The 19,761-nt window shown below is 48.3% G+C and overlaps 1 protein-coding gene across 1 annotated transcript in view; it reads left to right on the top strand.

Annotated features, from left to right (window-relative positions):
* KCNQ3 (potassium voltage-gated channel subfamily Q member 3) overlaps window positions 1-19,761 on the top strand; it is a 308,256-nt gene that overhangs the window by 228,626 nt on the left and 59,869 nt on the right. The window contains 3 exon segments of the mRNA XM_082434076.1: window positions 13,434-13,524; window positions 15,179-15,305; window positions 19,213-19,385. Of these exon segments, the coding sequence (XP_082290202.1) occupies window positions 13,434-13,524; window positions 15,179-15,305; window positions 19,213-19,385 (391 nt within the window).

Here is a 19,761-nt window from a genome sequence, read left to right as displayed (position 1 = left end):
TGGAGGTGGGGAGAGATAGTGCGTTAGGAGGAACAGGGTAAGAGGAGATGGGGGCAAAACGAAAGCGTTTCTGTAGAATTGACATGAGGAGTTGGGAAGACAGGGAGGGTGGGGAGTGATGGAAATGAGGCTGGGGGAAGATTGCTCTGGACTTTCCAGGATGGATTGGAGGCACAGGAGTGGAGGGCTGTAGGAGCCAGGTCAGGAGACCACTGGAGTGATCCAAGAGAAAACTGAGATAGCCTTTCTAAGGCATCAGTCCTAGAGATGGAGAGAAGTCGACCAGATGTCTGATATTATTTCAGAGGAAGAATGGGCATGATTTGCTGAAGGATTAGTACTCCTGTAGGGGTGGGGCACAGTTGCAGCATAGGAGTAGGGGGGCTCCCTGCATCCTGGTGGGGGAGCCGGGGTGGGCACCTGGCAAAACCTTATCTCACTGAGTACTCATCACAACTCTGTGAGCAGCCCTTCCTTTCCAAATCTTCCAGTAAATGAGCTGAGGCTCGGAAAGATGGGGTATCTTGCCGGAAGTCATACAGCTTGCAAGAAGGCGGATCCAGATTCAAACCTGGTGCCCGTTATGGTCATATCCAGGAAGGAAGGGCGTAAAGCCTGTGGCACTTGGGAACACATATAGGATTCCAGATGCTTAGCACTCTGCTAGCTTAGGTGAGCCCCAGGAAGCGTCACTGCATGAAAATGTGGGAGCTTTAGTTCCTGTGAAATAAAAGATGTGAAATGTTAGGAGATGCAAACAAACTCGGGCTATAACAGGTCCAATGAAAACAGGTCTTAGGCCAGATAAACCCTGGACCCACACTAATGCCTGTGCCCTGCCGGTGCTGGGGACACGGGATCTACTTCCAGCCCCTCAGACATCCCCGGAGTCCTATCATGACCCTTGTCCTGTCCAAGGGTTTGTCCTAAAGGACTTGGCTGTAAGGCAGCTTTACCTACCTCTACTCTGTCAATTCTAAATGCATGTTTTTCCCATTTTAACATCTCTAAAATGAGGATGTGGAATACAATCAATGGCTGTCATAATTTAACTGGCAGTTTCCCTTTCTTAGTAGTTTATACAATTATAATGGGTCTTACAATTAATTGTGTCTGAGAGATAGTGAAACATAGTGTTTCTTGGTAGAGTTACCCAAACATGATGTATGTGTGATGAATTCCAAATGTCTTATAATAATAACAGTTGCTTCCAGTTATTGAGAAATTACAATTTTCCCAGGCACTGTATTTTATGGAATATTAAAAATAACAGTCATAATAATAATAATTGCCAACATTTATCAAGCGCTAGCCTAAGCACTTTATTATCCCCATTTTACAGATGGAGAAACTGAGGCACATTTAGTCCTCACAACAGCTCTGTGAGGTGTAATACAGGCATACCTCGTTTTACTGTGCTTCAATTTATTACACTTCACAGATGCTACTGTTTTTACAAATTGAAGGTTTGTGGCAATCTTGCTTTGAACAAGTCTATGAGTGCCATTTTTTTCAACAGCATTTTCTCACTTCCTGTCTCTGTGTCACATTTTGGTAATTCTGGCAATATTTCAAACTTTTTCATTATTATATTTGTTATAGTATCTGTGATCCTTGACCTTTGATGTTACTACTGTGACTCACAGAAGACTCAAATGATTGTTAGAATTTTTTTAGCAATAAAGTACTTTTTAATTAAGGTACGTACATTGGTTTTTAGACATAATGCTATTGCACACTTAATAGTCTACAGTATAGTGTAAACATAACTTTCATGTGCTGTGGCAAACCAAAAAATTCACGTGACCTGCTTTATTGTGGTGGTCTGGACCCAAACCTGCAATATCTCCAAGGTATTGCTACATCTGCAGTTATCCCCAAAATGAATGAGAGGCATTGAAGGATCAGAGGGGTTGAGTTACTTGCCCAAAGTCACACAGCAGTAAATAGTGTAGTCAAAATTCAAATTCATTCCATGTCTGATTCCCAAATTTAGGCTCCCAATTATAAATATTTTGTAAATGGGCATGTATGTTGGCAAATTGGGAGGCAAGTACCAATTGCTGAGTGCTGAGTACTACCAGCCTGTAAGCATCTTATATCTGTTATCCCACTGAATCCTGTTGGCAGGTCGGCACTTCATCCCACTCTATAGATCAGGAACCAGAAGCCCAGTGGTGAGGCTGGCCTTGAAAGCCTGATGTGTTTGGCTCTAGGGCCCAGGCTGTTCCCTGACAAGAGGTGCCCATGACACTTGGTCAGGTCGTGGAGAAGTTTCCTCGCAGCCTAAAGTAATACAGTCGGTGCCATCCACAAATATGCTCCTGGGGCAGCGACAGTGCCTTCAGACAGAGCTGCTGATTTGTTTAAAAACCATTAGTGAGCAGACAGGACGCTCAAGAAGAAATACATGGTAACATACCATGAAACTCAAATAGATGTTTCCAGAGACAGATTCACCATGAAACTAATGAAGCTTAAGCTGCAAGCCTGGTACTATTTTTTATCATAACTTGTATTCTTTTCCCTAAATTTGTATTTCTTTTCTTCCACAAACCTGGATTTTTTGACCCTATTTTATTCCTCTAATCTTGTTAAATATTCTGTCATCTATCTCAACCACGGTGAGATTAAATCCTTTACTTTCAAGTTTTAAATATTTTTTTCTGCACTGAAATTAGACATATCAGACATCTTGAGGTGGTACCGATTGAATTCAGTTGCCCTGGGCTCTTAGTTTAAATCAGAAGTTGGGAAACTTTTTCTTAAAAAGCCAAATAGCAAATATTTTAGGCTTGTGGGCCGGATGGTCTCTGCTGCAGCTACTCAGCCAGAAGCAGCCACAGACAATATATAAACAAAGGAGAGTGGCTGTGGTGTAAGAAAATTTATTTACAAAAGTACCAGCTGGCTGGATTTGACCCCAGGGCCGCAGTTTGCTAACCCCTGGTTTAGATGGTCAAAACCTGCATCTGCGTTACACATCTGTAAATCGATAGATGGATATGGACAGGATATAGATAGATCAAGATATACATACAGATTTGTCTGTGGTTCTTTGTGAATATGATTTTCTTGCCTCATTTCAAGAACAGGGAAGTTTTTTTAGGACAAAATGATTTTTTCTATATCCCATTAAAGTCATCTTTTTACTCTCCTCTGTGAGCATAAGATGAGAAGAAAGGAGGTAAGAAACTGGCACCTGATGAATGCCTGGTAATTACCAGGATTCTAGGCAGTTTACATATCTGGTTCTCTTTTCACCCACATGACCATGCCATGAGGTAGGTTTAGAGGGTCCCTAATTCCACAGTTAATAGGAATCAGTGAATATCTACTTAAAGGGAATCTGCTGAAAATGGAGACCAAACTTCATACTAAACAGTGAAGGAAATTTCTCATTAGTACATAATCACAAAAATATAATTAAAATACAAAAATGTGTTTATTGTATCTCATAGTTCACAAAATTGGGGTTATAATTGCAACTATGCTTTAATTTTTACAATGTACAAAGACTCAATTGAGTGTTAATTTGAGGCTATATTTTCTTTGCCAAAACTAGATGATAATACAATATAACTTCACATTTTATTTTCTCAACATTCTGGGGGAAGGATTGTGTGGTATTTTTCCCACTTTGTAGTATCAATTGACTTGTCTTTTGTTGTTCCGGTAGGATTGTCACTTGTTAATGGCTTTGGTGTATTTAGAACAGCTCTCCAGCATCATATTCGTCAACTTCATGAAATCCTGCATCCTTTGTAAGCTTTGCCTTTTCACTTTGCAGATGGTTCACGTTGTACTATTGGACGCTGTACCTGATAGGGAGGCAGAGACTGAAGTTCAAGGCCGTGATGCCCAGGGTATAGGCTGCTGTTAAATCATCAAGGATGTTTGCATGGACACCTCATTAGAGAAGTGGTTTTTAGTTATGAGGATTTTTGCTGCCCTGTGCAATCTCTGAGCTACGAAGACTGGGATAAAGAAGAAGATAAGGAAGATCCCTTGATTTGTCACTCCTGTATTGCAGATGAGAGGTTCTACAATACAGGTTAGAAGGTTCAGAAAAATAAACCGGCCCCAGGTCATCTGGTTTCTAGGTGGTGAGCCAAGATTCAGATCCTGGTTAACTAGTACTGGTTATCTATTGCTGCATAACAAGCTACCACAAAACTTAGCAGCTTAACATAACACACGTTTATCATCTCAGTTGCTGTGGGTCAGGAATCCAGGCACGGCTTACCTGGGTCTCCTGCTCAGGGTTTCTCACAAAGCCTGTGATTAAGGTGTCAGCCAGGGCTGGGGTCTCATCTGAAGGCTTCACTGGGGGAAGGACTCTCTTTCAGGCTCCCTTTTGTAGCTATTGGAAGAATTTTGTTCCTTGAAGGCTCTTGGGCTGAGGGTCTTGGTACCTTGCTAGCTATTGGCTGAAGGCCACATTGAGTTCCATCCCACGTGGGCCTCTCCAAGATGGAGGTATGAACAACTTGCTTCATCAAAGCCAGCAAAAGAGGGAGTTTCTGGTGGTCCAGTGGTTAGGACTCAGCACTGTCACTGCCGTGGCCTGAGAACAGAGATCCCGCAAGCTTCACAGCACACCACCCCCTCCCAAAAAAAAAGCCAGCAAGAGAGAGTCTACTAGCAAGGTGGCAGTCACAGTCTTTTATAACCTAACTCCAGAAGTGACATGCCACCTTTACTGTATTCTGTTGGTTAGAAACTAGCCGTAGGTCCCAGCCAACTTTCCGCAGAGGGAATTAACTGCATGTGTGAATAGCAGGAGGCAAGATTCACTGGAGTCATCTTAAGATCTGACTGTTACACTAGATTCCAAAATCTTTACTCTTCTCCTTTTTGGTACTGGTTACCAGGGGGGCATGGTGGATGCTTGCACCACGAAGAAGAAGCTTAAAATATAACCTCACATGACTTTGTAGCACCGCTACCTTGGAATGCTTTTGGATGTTGACTAAAAATGCTTTGTCAATAACAAGGCTTTGCAGATACGCCAGTCCCTAACACAGTGCCTGCCACACGGGAAGCACACTGCAGATGATGAAATGAATGCCGTTGAATGGGGAGAGGGGATTGGGGGCCAGATTGACTTTAACATCTCAGGAGGTATCAGAGATATGGCTTGTTCTGGAGGGGAAGAAAGGAAACATCCAGAGATGGACTGTTTCTCTCCACGGGCTTGGTTCAGATTCCCACCCACTGTGTCTGCCACTCAGCATGGCCCAGGAGTCCTGCTGGAGCCGGAAGTACAGAGCTCATGACTCCTGTCTCTAGCCTATAGGGGGAAAAGAATGCCAGCCCTAGGATAGCATCACCTTTATCAGGAAGTGTAAAATGCAAACCAGGGTACTGGAGAGGGCGTGTTGGTGGCACTGTTACTGGGACTGTTGTATATTTCAGCTGATGATATTGTGAGTGTGGAGGGGGTCAGAGGCATGGAAGAGAACCGCTCGGTCTGGGGAAGGCCGATAACCCTGTCCCCAGGCAGAAGACTCCAACCCTCCCACCTCCCAAAAATAAATGTGGCCTCCTTTAGGGGGGCTGGATGGATCTGAGAATACTGACAACCAGGATCTCTGCAGAAATAGACAAGTGATGACTCAGACTTGGTATAGACGGTGCAGGGCATGGTGGCACTCAGACATCTTCTTGCCAGGGCTTCTTCCAAGTTCTAGTTGATTTCCCTATTCTAAAGAACAATCTCAGGTCTGAAGAGATGGCAAAAAGTTCCATTAGCCACATGGCACTCAGCTATAGGCCCGACCCATCCAAGCTCAAATTCACTCCTGCAGTAGCTAACACGAATTGGCCTCTGTGCTGTGCCAGGCACGGTGTCACATAGCCTACGAGCATGGCCTTGTGTGCTTCTCATGCACAACAGCCCTGAATTAGGAACTGTGGTCGTTCCCACTTACAGATGAGGAAACAGTCTCCTAGGTGGTAAGTGACAGAGTTGAGATCTGAACTCCTGAACTCAAGTCTGTGCTTCTCTGAAAGCTCCTCCAGGCCCCCCTGCCAGGGTGGTGGGCTGGAGGCCTGAACCCACAACAACTTCCCTTACAGGCCTTTTGGATCTTGTAACCCACTCGTTTCACAGATGTATACACTGAGGCCTGGGAATAGGAAAAAGCTTCTCCAAGTGCCTACAATGAGTACACAACAGAGCTAGAAGTAGAACTCAGGTATGTGTAGCTTCTTCAGAATCGCTTGGGCTGGGCACTGAGATTCTAAGAAGCCTTGGGGCTGACTCAGAGGGAATAAGAAAGCCCCTGACACACAGTGGGTGCTTTACCTCTGGGGCATTTCCATGGGGGATCGGTAGGATCCTGATGTGGTCTGAAGGCTTGTAGCTTCTGCTGGAGAGCAAGGATCAGGGTGGTAGCTGAAGATCAGGACATGTGGGCTAGCTGTGACCTCAGCACAGCTGCCCTGTTAGGGGGGTTAGTTCTGCTGCGCCTGGCTAGGGAGCGTGATTCTGCACATGCCCGTTTAATGGCACACGGATGGGGATTTAATGGCACACGGATGGGGATTTAATGGCACACGGATGGCACACGGATGGGGATTTAATGGCACACGGATGGCACACGGTTGGGGGGAGAGTCCAGTGGTCAGCCGCCACCTTCCCCCCTTGGTCTAGGACCTTTGCTGAGCTGCAGGTACTCGAAAGATGCCTACCAGGACCCGGGAACCAGCCGGGGTCTCAGGGAACTACCTGGAAATGGAATTGAGCTTTTCTCCCCCAAACTGGAGTCCAGAGGAGAGGGGAAGCTGAACTGTGAACCTCAGCCCTCCCACTCTCTGGCTGGCTCTGCCCCGTTCCCTGCAGAGTCTCACCCAAGTCCCTGTGACCGCTCTCAGCACAGGGTCCGGTCCCAGCAGCGCTGCCCCCTTCCTTCCTTTGGTGACCCCGCTGCCTGAGCCTGGAAGCTGTGTTCCTCATCTGTAAAATGGGGGCACAGATATAACGGTGACAATGCCCCTGGCTGGCATTGCTGCTGTCTGGGGTAAAAGAGAAAATGATGTGCTAAGAAAACGACCAAGTAAATGCTGGAGTTTTCACCCTATTGGGCTTACTTTGAATGAAGTACTCAGACATCTAAGATGGAGTCTTATCTAAAGAGGATATTTGGCTGTGAAGCCTTGTCCTGATTTCCAGCAGGTCCGGCTTTGTTCCTGTCAGGGGACGCCCAGCTCGGGTGAGAAGAGGTGAGTAGGAGATGGTGTCTGGCTTAATGGTATGTCAAGACCCTTGCCCTTAACTGGCCTCATTGGCAAAGACAGCCAGGACCCTGCAGACAGAAGGACAGCTGTTGACTCTCCCCAAGACTTCAGCAAGTCCCAGGAGGGGAGTCGGGGGGAGAAGTGCTAGGTGAGGAGCAGAGGGGAGAGGAAAAGAAATAAGGGAAAGGAGGGCAGTGAGAGAAGAGTGGGGTGAAGGAAACAGTCAGGGCTACAGAGAAGGAAACCACAGTGACAGAGGAAGTAAAAGAATAATTGGTGAGGCATGGGGAGAGAGAGAGAGAGACAAAACAAGATGAGAAGGGAAGACCCTGGCTAGCCACACCTATCTGGCTTCCATCTGTGAGACTGATAATCTGGTCCTCCTGTCTGAAATCAAGTTCATATCTTAAGAATAAACTGAACTATGCAAGAGACCATAGGGTGTTTCCCCTTCTCAGGTGAAAGAGGGCTTCCCTGATGCTTTTCGCTTTATAAATTAATAATTGTTTTCAAATCCCAGCACGTAAATTCCCCAGGTTGCCAGTGCTTTTAATTCCTGGAGATGCCAGGAAGTGCCACGTTCTGCCAGGTGTTTGCTGCCCTCTCCTGGCTAAAGCCCGGTTCTGCATGCCCCCTGCAGATGGGAACCACATTGAAACTGCGTTTTGGTGACAGGTTAAGGATGAGTTATCCCCTCACCTGGCTCTAAAATCACAATTGGAGCTGAAAGGGACTTAGGTTTCTAGCCCCAACCTCTCCCCTAAGCTTTAGACTTGAATTTCTACCAGCCTGCTGAATGAATATTTCCACTTGGACCTCAAATATTTCCACTTGGACCTCCACTTGCTCTAAAATCACAATTGGAGCTGAAAGGGACTTAGGTCTCTAGCCCCAACCTCTCCCCTAAGCTTTAGACTTGAATTTCGACCAGCCTGCTGAATATTTCCACTTGGACCTCAAACGGCAGGTGCGCAGCGTAGCTTATCTTTGCTGTCGTCCTGGCCCCAGGGCACATACTCTTGAAGTCTGTGAACACATGGTCCACCCTGTCACCCACCAACCCCCACGACCCTCCAGATGCTCCTCCTGCTCTGCCTCCACATCCCAGCAGTCACAAGTCCCGCTGAAACTTCGGAAGTATTCTGTCTCATGGAACCCCTGTCATCTCTGCAGGTCAGTCCATGACAACAGCTTCCTGACTGCTGTCCTGTCAGAGAGCAGTCTTTCTAGACATAGGTGATACGGGTGTGGATATTGATGATGATATAGATATAGGTAGAGATGACATGGATGTGGATATCGATGATATAGATACAGATATAGATGACATGGATGTGGATATCGATGATATAGATACAGATATAGATGACATGGATGTGGATATCGATGATATACAGATATAGATGACATGGATGTGGATATCGATGATATAGATACAGACATAGATGACATGGATGTGGATATCGATGATATAGATACAGACATAGATGACATGGATGTGGATATCGATGATATAGATACAGATATAGGTGACATGGATGTGGATATCGATGATATAGATACAGATATAGGTGACATGGATGTGGATATCGATGATATAGATACAGATATAGATGACATGGATGTGGATATCGATGATATAGATACAGATACAGATGACATGGATGTGGATCTTGATGGTGATGTAGATACAGGTAAAGATGATATGGATGTGGATATAGAAATAGATAAAGATGATACAGATATGGATATGGCTATACCTACAGATGTAGTAGATATAGATCGCCTGCAGAATAAAGTCCAAACTCTCACTTGGCCAACAAAACTGTTCATACCCTACTCTGGCTTGTCCCTCCAGGCCCATCCTATATCCCTTGCCTTCTATTCCAACCACAGGGCAACTGCTCATCTCTGAAATTGTTTTTATCCATTCTCTAAACACATATGGGTTCTTCTTAAGTGCCAGGCTTTGGCATAGTCACTGGGATACAGAGAGGAACAAGATAGTCCACCCTCAAGAAGTGGAGCCTCATAGACCGAACACACAAGTGCAGCCCAGACACCATCTGAAGAATGGGGGGGTGAGGTGGGGCTCTATAAAAACTGGATGCATTTGGTACATTCCCATCCACACTCTTAGCTTTCTGTTGCTGCGTAACAAATTGCCACTAACTTAGTGGCTTATAGCAACACATGTGAATCGTCTCACAGTTTCCATGGGTTAGGAGCCTGGGCATGTCTTAACTGGGCCCTCCTCTTGGGGTCTCACAAAGCAGCAGTCAAGGAGTGGGCTGGGCTGTACTCCTTTCTGGAGCTTGGGAGTCCTCCAAACTCACCTGACTGTTGGTCCTTGTGGTTGTAGGACTGAAGTCCCACTTTCATGCTGGTTGTCAGGTTTCATGCAGGGCTGCTTTCAGGTCCTAGAAGCCACCACATTTTCTGGCCTTGTGACCCTCACAGACCCTTCCCAACACGGCAGCTCACTTCAAGGCCAGCAGGAGATTCTTGCTCCATTCAGCTAAGATGGAGTCTTATCTAAAGTACCATAATCACAGACGAATCTGTCCCATTGCCTTTGCCACATAATGAAACCTAATCAAGGGAATGACATCCCATCACCTCTGCCATATAATCTCTTGTTAGAACCAAGTCGAAGGTTCAGCCTGCACTCAAGTATGAGGATTATACAAGGGCATGGCTCGTTTGGGGTCACTTTATGGCATGGCCACCATGCACACACCTCGTAGACTCTTCCCCAGATTCACATACATTTCAAGTACAAGAGTGTGGGTCGAGTCCCAGAATCTGGCTAAGGACTCTTGTTCCTCCTGAATTAGTTTAGCTGTGGGACATCAAGCTTTCCCTTCTCCCCACACATATCCCTACCCAGGCCACAGGCTCTAGCTCCATGTTCAATGCCCGGTAAAGACAAAACCACTCCATAAGGCCACGGTTGATGATTGGCTTTGCAGGACCACGAACTTGTAATTTTAGCCAGTCTTGTTCCTAACAGCCCTTCAGCATGTGGCCATATCCTCTCCTCTTTGTCATTCCCGGCCCTCAAGACCAGCCCCCATCTCCAATTTCTGGCTCCTTTTTCTTACTGAGAGGTTTAGCAGTCTTGTGCCTTTAGGGTTGCAACTTCCACCTCCACTGGATCAGTAAAATGTTTCACTAGGCAAAGGCAGTTCCTGCCCTAGGATGAATTCTCAAGTTGGGTGTGAAGATAGTGTGCTTTATTTATGACGCAGTGCACGCAAACGATTACAAAATGATAATGGGTTAGGATCAGTACTGGACTAGAAATGCCTTGGGGTGTTCTGTGATCCTAAGGGAGGGATCACGTGCGGAAACCGACAGGCAGCGGCTGGGAGGCTCTGGAGGCAAGGCCATGACCGGCACTGTCCAGGTGTCAGCAGGAAGACGAAGGGGCATGTGTGGGGAGTGGGCGGGGAAGAGGAGCATCGAGACAGACACTGATAGGATAAGAGAATCTGAGGAAACGCTGTGATTCAGTGTGGCCAGCCTGGGAGTGGGAGAGCAAGAAGAGACGAGGCTGTGAGGAGGGCAAAGCCAGATCATAAAAGGCTCACACCCCTGCTAAAGGAGAAGATTGAATGGGGTTTTGTGTCCATGAACTTCTGAACTCTCTGCACATGCACGTGTTGTTCACAGTGCCTAAGGGTCCATACTCCAGGTCAACACATAAAATGGGCAATGTCCTGGATAAAATGGAACATATGGTCAACCCTAGCTAAGCCTCAGATACCTTTCCAACCCTTTGGCCACAGCCTCTGGGATGCTTCCAGTATTGTACTCCCAAAGCATGTGGTGGACACTCAGATCATAACCTCAACCACACTCTCGTGTGATTATTTGTCCTCTGTTTCCCCCACTGGACTAGGAGAAATGACGGCGCGGTTTTATTCATGTTTGTACCCTTAAAGTCATCTCTCTGCCTAGGACAGAAGAGGCATTGATATTAAATCACAATAAAATAATAGCTTACACTTAATGAAGGCTAATAAGTATCTGTCAGGCATTCTTCTAAGCCCATGACATGGATTATATCATTAAAAAATTGAGAACACTAGCACTTTTATTGGACTCATTTTACATATGAGAAAATCAGGATGCAGAGAGGTTGTGTAACTTGCCTAAGATGACACAGCATGAGAGGAGGAAGAGGATTCTAATCCAGTTCTTATCTCCAGAGGCTTTGAATGAATAAAGTCAAGTCTTGAGAGAACAAGAGCGTGGACTTGCAGAATCGTCTGAGAGCACGTTTCCCAGAGCCTGTCCGGCCAGTGATGCGTGTGTGTCTGGGCGAGCACCAGGCATCATTTGCTTGATCTTAAACAATGGACCGAATGACTCTCCATCCGTTATCTCCTGTGGTCCTCGCAATAACTGTGATCTCTAGGCAGGTTCGTTATCCTCGTTCTATGGATGTGATCATTGGGGTTCCCAGAATCAGTGAGCTTCTCAAGATCACATACCGGAACCTCTTTCTAGTCCATATCTTTGGACTCCAACCTGTATGGTCTTTTTACCGACCACACAGTTATCCTGATGGTAATGATTCCTTCTGATGAATTTCTTCATTGCTAAAATGGGAATGATCATATCTACCTTGGGAGGCGGTTGTGAGGTTAAATGAGCTGATGGATGTAGTAACTGCTCACGAAAGAGTGGTGGTGGGTGTTGACGTTGTTACAGTTGTCACTGTCACCGTCATCATCGTCATCACCACCTGAGAAGATTTGGGATGAAGAGTAGGCAGATTCCAGCTATGGGTCAGGACTCATGAATTTAAAGTAAAATGGCCAAACACAGGAGGGAGTTGAAAATCTTGTTCGGGTTCATAGGCAGGGTTGGAAACATGGATTCAGGTCTGCAGATCAGCAGTGCTGTTGATCAGAAAATGTGATCAGGAAGGATCACCAAGGGCTGGAGGAGCCAGGACTCTGGTCCAATCCAGGGCCAGGAGCAGACATTTCCAAACCTCCTTACATCATGGTCCTTACCATCACACCATGAGATCGCTTCCTGTTTGTCTGAACTCTGAGCTCAGGAGGACGGATCCAGCTTATTCATCATTGAATTTCAGCTCTGTGTCCCCCAGTGCCTGCCATATAGATATTGGATGGATGGATGGATGAATGAGTGAATGAATGAATGTACAAGTGGGTACCCACTTACACAAACCAAAAAAGCATGGATTGGAACCTAGCAGGGCACAGAGCCAGATTACATAGAGCAGGAGAGCTTGGAGTATGTGAGCAAGCCTCCTGCATGGACCCTCTCTTGTAATTTCCCTCTTAGACACCCAGGGAACCTGGTGCTGACCATTGAACCAAAGACTCTCCACCAAGAGCGAGGGAGAACCCTTTTTCTTTGCTGAAACAGTGAAGCGTGCACACACACACACTGTCCCTCCACCACCACCATCAGCCCCTTCACACACAGGGAGTTTATAAATATAATAATCTCAAAGGATTGTTTGCAGCTAGCTTCTGCCTGAGGCAGGGGCATGAACCAGATGAGCTCTCAGTGACTTTTCAATGAGCAGCATTGTGCATCACGGTGGCTTCTCTTCTTTCTAGCATGAAGCACACTTGGTAATTTCAAAAACGATTCTGAAGGCCCCCAATTGAAAGAGGTTGTTTCCTTGAGTAACTATTGACTGTAAAAAAAAAAATAATATGCAGATATGGTGACAGACGCCATCACCGAATTTATCAATCGTTGGATGAATTTGTCTTTATTCTAAGAATGTTTTCATATATTTGAAAAACATAGACCTATATGTGCAGGACACATTATTAACATATTCATATTCCCGTTGAGTTAGCAAAGCTTGCGGTAACTTTGGTTTTTCAAGGCATCTGTAGCCCTCCAGGGCTGGGACCCAGTGATCTAATTCAAATTCTCACTGTTGCCACTAACTAGCTGGTAAAGTAAAAGTTATGCACATTGCTTCACCTCTCTCAGCCCTGTTTTCTTTAACTGGAGCAATAATTCCTACCTGCCTTTCAGGTGTGTTATGAGGTTACGTGGGATAACGGATAAAGCACACACCTGTGTCTAACGGATGCTGTAGCTTCATCCCGTCTGACACCTTCCCAGTCTTGCCTCGGTGCAGTCCAAGACTAGACGCTTCCTTAGTTTCCTTCTTCCTTCCCCTCTAGGTTCCTGATTGTCCTTGGGTGCTTGATTCTGGCCGTCCTGACCACCTTCAGGGAGTACGAGACTGTTTCGGGAGACTGGCTTCTGCTGCTGGTGAGATGGCGCGTGCACCGTGGTGCTGTGCTGCGGGGGTAGATGCTCTGGTGGGACCGCCAACGATGAAGACAAGGAGGCCCTTGGGTGCAATTCTGCCCAGCCGGTTTTGGTTTCCTGGAGTCTCTGGCCAAGTCCAGGCCCAGGAGAAAGCATTGGTGGATCAGTTATGAGGTCTGCTGGGGGCACAGTTGGAGCAGGGAATGGCTGGCATGTGTTATTCCAGATTAGAGGTAAGGGAGCACAAACAAGGTCAAAGCAAACACCAATACCCACTGGTTAAATGATCAAATACAGCTTCCCAACTCTCTGACAGTAACACAAAGGCATGTTTCGTCCCAACCCTTCCTCTGCTTTTCCTCCCTAAACCCTGAGGATCTCTTCCTTCAAGGCCAAGCAACAAATCCCATTTCTGCCTGAGCACTCCAGGTCCTCCCTTCTGGGCCTCTGCCTGTTTTTACTCTCCAGTCTCTATCCCGCGGTGCGGCAGAGAGCGTGCAGTTAGAATTCTCGGGCAAGTTACCTAACGCCCCGACTCAGTCTCCTCCCATCCTCACCTAAAATATGTGGCAACGTACGGTGAGGAGCACATGCTGATAGGCTGGGTGAGGCCTCCACACCCGGCCAGGAGGAGGCTCCCAGGAAGGGCTGGATCCTTCTGCAGCCCCGGACAGCACAGGCCAGCTGGCCCTTGAATGACCACGCCTTCCTGGGTTAGGATCAGCCCACCTCTCTAGGGGGAGGCCCCACCCTCTGCACAGGGAAGGGATGCCAGCCCCCAATCAGGGTTTACGAAATAGCAGAACCTTTGCCTCCCACTGAGCTAACCACGTGTCCGTGGTGCCAGAATCAGCAGGTTCCTTCCAAGGGCGGGTGTTGACAGTCTACAGGGCAGGTCTGAAGCTAAGACCTGAGCAGATGACTCCTGGGAAGCCATCCAGTTCCAGGAACTAAGTTTCGAGGATTGCTGCAACTCCCCAAGGGCCCCAGGGAGGTCAGTGGAGGCAAAGGTGTCTCCATCTGATCCACAAAGGAGGCTCAGGAGGGGAGATGCAAACCCGCTGTCCCGGAGACGCCATAGCATGGTCCTGACGGGAAGATGCAAACCCGATGTCCCGGAGACGGGCGCGGGCTCAGAGCCTGATCGCCTGCCTGGGATGCCTTCGTTGCCACTTTTGGCCTTGAGACATTTGTTCAGCCACTCCTTGCCTGGCCTCGGTTTTTCAAAATACAAGATGAGGGCATATTATAAACTACTTCTGGTGGTGCCTGGCCCAGGAGCTGTGCTCAGTGACCATTGGCCACGATTAACAATACCAGGGACCAGACACCGGCTGGGCAATATCACTGATTCCTCTCCTTTCAACCCAACTGAACTTCTTGGGGGCTTTTCAGTACATTAAAGGGATTTTTTTTAATGATCCATTAGAAGAAAAACATAGAAAAAAAGGGTTAATGTTAGAGACAGTTAGCACATCAGAGTGAAGACAGGAACTGCCCCAAACTGAATGGAGGTGATCAGCCTGTCCTGCCCCCTCTACCACCAAACTAGCAACAACAGGAATCCAGCTCTTCAGAACTTCCGGACAGAAATCACTAGTTCTGGACAGCTGGGTCCCGGTTAATGTGTCTCTCCACATGTTCTTCAACGCAGGAAACATTTGCTATTTTCATCTTCGGAGCCGAGTTTGCTTTGAGGATCTGGGCTGCTGGGTGTTGCTGCAGATACAAAGGCTGGCGGGGACGACTGAAGTTTGCCAGGAAGCCCTTGTGCATGTTGGGTAAGCCCTGACCCCGAGCCCGGGGTGCCTCATCCCCTTCTTTTGGTGCATTATTTCTCTGAGGCAATTTTAAGCAGATGCTGTTCTTCTGGGAGACCATGCAGCGCCTTGCGGGCCTGTCCCCGCCTCCGACCCTCCCTTCAATCCTCCAGCAGGTGGAATTCCTGCCCCCGTGGCTTCTCTTTATAATGAGTCCACAGGGCAGGAATTCTTAAGGCGGGTGGGGGACACTCTTGGCATTTGGGTCATGAAGGAGCCAGCTCATGGCAGGATGTGGAGCAGCCCCAGTCACTGTGACAGCCAAAATTGCCCCTGCAATTCCAGACCGGCCACGGTGGGGATGGGAGACGGGACACCATTGCTGGTTGAGAATGACCTCTGTAGGACCGCAGAGGTAATTCTTCCATCCTAACACCCAGTCTGGAAGAATCTAGCACCTGTGACCCCCCTCGCCACCTTAATGCTGTGTCCTGACCCACCTTGCTTTGACCCCTCCATCCAGGTGTAGGCATTTTGATAGCAAAGAAGGTGGAAGCTCTCACACACACCTATTGGTGCACCCCACCATGTTCCCATCTGAAGATCCTACTAAAATCATACAGTGGCAGGACGAAATCTACCTGCAGTGATGGTTAGGAGTCTTGGAGCTTCGACTTCCTAGGGATGGTTAAAGTTCGAGGATCATAGAATGTCAGGGCTGGAAGGGACCTTCAAAAGCGTTTGGTTGAAGATGCCCTCCTGTCTGATGCTCCAGCCCCCTTTGCAGCAGCCTTTAAGTGGTCCCCCAGACTCTACTTGCATACCTCCAGTCACGGGGCGCTCACCACCTCTCGAGGGTATTCATTCCATCTTAACTCCTCTGACTCTCTTCAGATATTCGAGTTCAGCCATCCTATTCCTCCTCTCGACTCCAGCAGTCTCCTTTCATCGGGAGGAATGTGCTTAGCGGCTTCAACTCCATCTTATAACCCATCTTCTCAGCATCATAGACCCTCTCCTCTGAGCTGCTGCTTATTCCTCACTCCCCTTTTAAAAAGTGACCTGCCGGGACTGGACACAGCCCTGTGGGTACGAATGACCCAGCCAGGGAGGAAGAGCTGGACCCCTCCTTTGTCCTAGGTGCTGAGTTCTCTCCGTGCCTCCTGGGGCCGTGTTGCCACGTTTGCAGGTTGCCTCACACAAAGGACAGGTACCACCCTCACTGTCGGCTGAAGCCTCTCTTCCTTCTTCCCATTTGCTGCTGAGGTTGGAAATCTGAGGGTTTTGTTTATTGCTCAGAATTTTGAATGCAAGTAGGATGGGTGTGTGTACGCACGCGTGCACACGTGCAATTTTGGAGGACTTCGTAGTTACTGATTTTTTTTCACATTTTTTTTCTCTCTTCCTTTGTCCTCTTTCCGTGTCTATCTACCCGTGTCTTAGTCCTTTCCAGCTGCTATAACAGTGTACCACAGACAGGGTAGCTTATAAACAACAGAAATTTATCTCTCACAGTTCTGGAGGCTGGACCTCTGAGATGGGGGTGCCAGCATGGCCAGGTTCTGGTGAGGGTCCACTTCCTAGTTCCTAGACAGCTGTCTTCTTGCTGTGTCCTCACATGATGGAAGGGGCGAGGGAGCACGCTGGGGTCTCTTTCATAAGGGCACTAATGCCATGCATGGGGGATCCACCCTCATGATGTAATCACCTCCCAAAGGCCCCACCTCCCAATGCCATTACACAGGGGGTTAGGACTCAACATATGTATTTGAAAGGACCCAAACATTCAGTCCATGGCAACCCCCAACTTTCCTTCCCCTTCCTCTTTCCTTGTCTTTCTTTCAAGTCTTAAGCTGACTTCTTTTTCTTCTTTGGGGTGACCTATCCAGTGTGTGTGTGTGTGTGTGTGTGTGTGTGTGTGTGTGTGTGTGTGTGTTGGCAGGGGGTGGGGGAGATGACTTTGTGATCGACGGTGCCCAAATTCAGAGGTTCCTGCCAAGTTAGAGGATGTCATAGCATATGGAGCCCGGGCCCCTCCGGAACAGGGGCGTTCCCCGTGGAACTGTCTCCGCTATTCCAAGATTGTACTGGAGCTCCAGATCACGTCCCCCTGCCGCCCTTCCTGGAGAGACAAGGCTGGGCCTCAGCTTCCACCATCCTTGCTGGCTTCTTTCCTGATTTTGCTGCATTTTCTGTTCTACTCCTCTCAACTACTCCCGTAACGTGGCCCTTGTGGGAAATGTTGCTTTTCTCTTTGTGTCTGACAAGAGGCTGGTTATCACGTCCACACATATCATGGCCTCCTTACTCGAAGCAGCGTCAGACCCTGCCATTTTGGGTGTGAATGGGTCCCTCTGGGCCAGAATTTGCTGTCCTGAGTGTCATAGACTTAAGTCACATTACCCTGCACCTAGGTTTTGTTTTCTCTTTTACAAACGTGATCAATGGGTATCTTTGCACAGATAGACTGAGAAGCCTGGCCAAGGATATAGACATATTGGTATCCAGGTGTCTGAGCCCTACTTTTTCCCAAAGGGTAGGCACACCTGGAAGATACTTTGACATGGTGGAAGGGGTGCCAGCTTTTTTGGCAGACGTACCTGGTGTAGATCAAGGAGCCTAATCCAAGCTGGGTGGCAGCACAAACAAAGGTGTAGAGGTGTGAGAGAACACTGTGGGCTCAGCAAACCACACATGCTTCTAGAAGGTTCCCAAGGGCCGGATCACAGAGGATTTTCAGAAGTTTGGACTTTGCCCAGTGGATAAACATTCCTACAATGTGTTCCTTGGAATCCTGATGCTCTTGCCAAAAAAACAAAAAAAAACAAAACAAAAAAGCAAAAACAGTTCATACAGGTCAAAATCTTTTGAGAAAGGCTGGACTTCATTGGTAAAATTGAGAGCCACAGGGCATATTAGCATATTAAAGGCTCTGAGAAGTCCTGCAGTAGCAAAACCTGTTTAATTGAATTTTTTTCAGATTTACTTGATCATGGGATCCTTTTTACTTGCTTAGCTGAAGGGAATAAGAAAGAGACCAGGGCCCTCTTTCTTCCATCCTCAGCCATTTAACTTCAGGAGCCAGCTTGGCCCTTTCAGAAGTGCCCCATCCCCTCGGCCTCTGCTTCCAGTCACAGCTCTGGTAGATGTTTCTAGGTCACCTCCTGACCTAGAAACATCCCACTGCTGGGGTGGGCCCCATGTTTTCCCACAGTCTACCCCAGGGCCTTCTCTGAAGCTGAGGGAGGTCACAGGCAGTGCAGCTCGCGAGTGTGGGGACGTTACGACCCCCTCGGCCAGCAGGGAACAGGATCTGGTGGACAGATGGCCCAGCTCCCATCTTTCAGAGGGACAATGGTGGGAGGTGTTCTGCCTACAGCTCAGAGGCTCCAGCAGCGGCCTTGACAGCACCCCTTGCACTGGCCTTTTCCCCGCCCCCCTCTCCCCTCACTTCTGCTTCCTGAGATCATTTCTCATTAAATCACCCACAGCCGCGTCCCTGTCTCAGGGGCTGTTTGCAGGGGAGACCCACAGTAAAGCAGCGTCTGAGCTTCAGGCTTCACCTCCACCACCTGGGCAACCCAGATCCCGTCTCGGCCGGAGAGGGACCCCCGAGTGCCACCCCTGGAGGGCCTTAGAGCATCACTTCCCTGGGATTTACAGTGAGCGTCGGAGTCCAGCAGGCCTCCTGCATCCAATCCCCAGTCGGCCACATCCGGCCGCATGGCCCTAGGAGGGCATTCACACTCAGAGCTCCTGCTTCCTCCCCTGTCACAGGAGAACGTGAATCCTGCGCGGTCCACATCACGATTTAACACAGCAGCGTTTAGCGCGTGTTCGTCTGCCGCCGACACTGCCTGTGACGGCTCCCGTGCCTTGGCCTGACCTCCATTCCCCTCTCCCCTGCCACCCTCTGTCCTCTCTCCAGACATCTTCGTGCTGATTGCTTCTGTGCCGGTGGTTGCCGTGGGAAACCAGGGCAATGTCCTGGCCACGTCCCTGCGGAGCCTGCGCTTCCTGCAGATACTGCGGATGCTTCGCGTGGATCGGAGGGGCGGCACCTGGAAGCTCCTGGGCTCGGCCATCTGCGCCCACAGCAAGGTGAGTGTCGCTGCGCAGGGGCCAGACCGCGCTGGCTTCCTGCCCGCCTAGGCCCGTCCGTGGCTTCTCCTCCCTGACAGCGTCCCCAGAGGGTGGTTGTCCTGCCACCACTGATGATGATGACGATGATGGGGAAGGGGAGGAGGAGCAGGAAGGAGAGGCACACACAGGTGCGCTGCAGCCCGCAGACGCAGGTAGACCTGGGCTCAGGTCTCAGCCCCACCAAATGCGAACAACTCTGGCCAAGTCACTCAACCCTCTTACTTACTTACTTACTTACTTACTTATTTATTTATGTATGTATGTATGTATTTATGGCTTTGTTGGGTCTTCGTTTCTGTGCGAGGGCTTTCTCTAGTTGCGGCAAGCGGGGGCC

Source organism: Balaenoptera physalus (assembly GCF_965194825.1).
Source record: "Balaenoptera physalus genome assembly, chromosome: 17".
NCBI lineage: Eukaryota > Metazoa > Chordata > Mammalia > Artiodactyla > Balaenopteridae > Balaenoptera > Balaenoptera physalus.
This window is presented reverse-complemented; position numbering and strand designations above follow the sequence as displayed.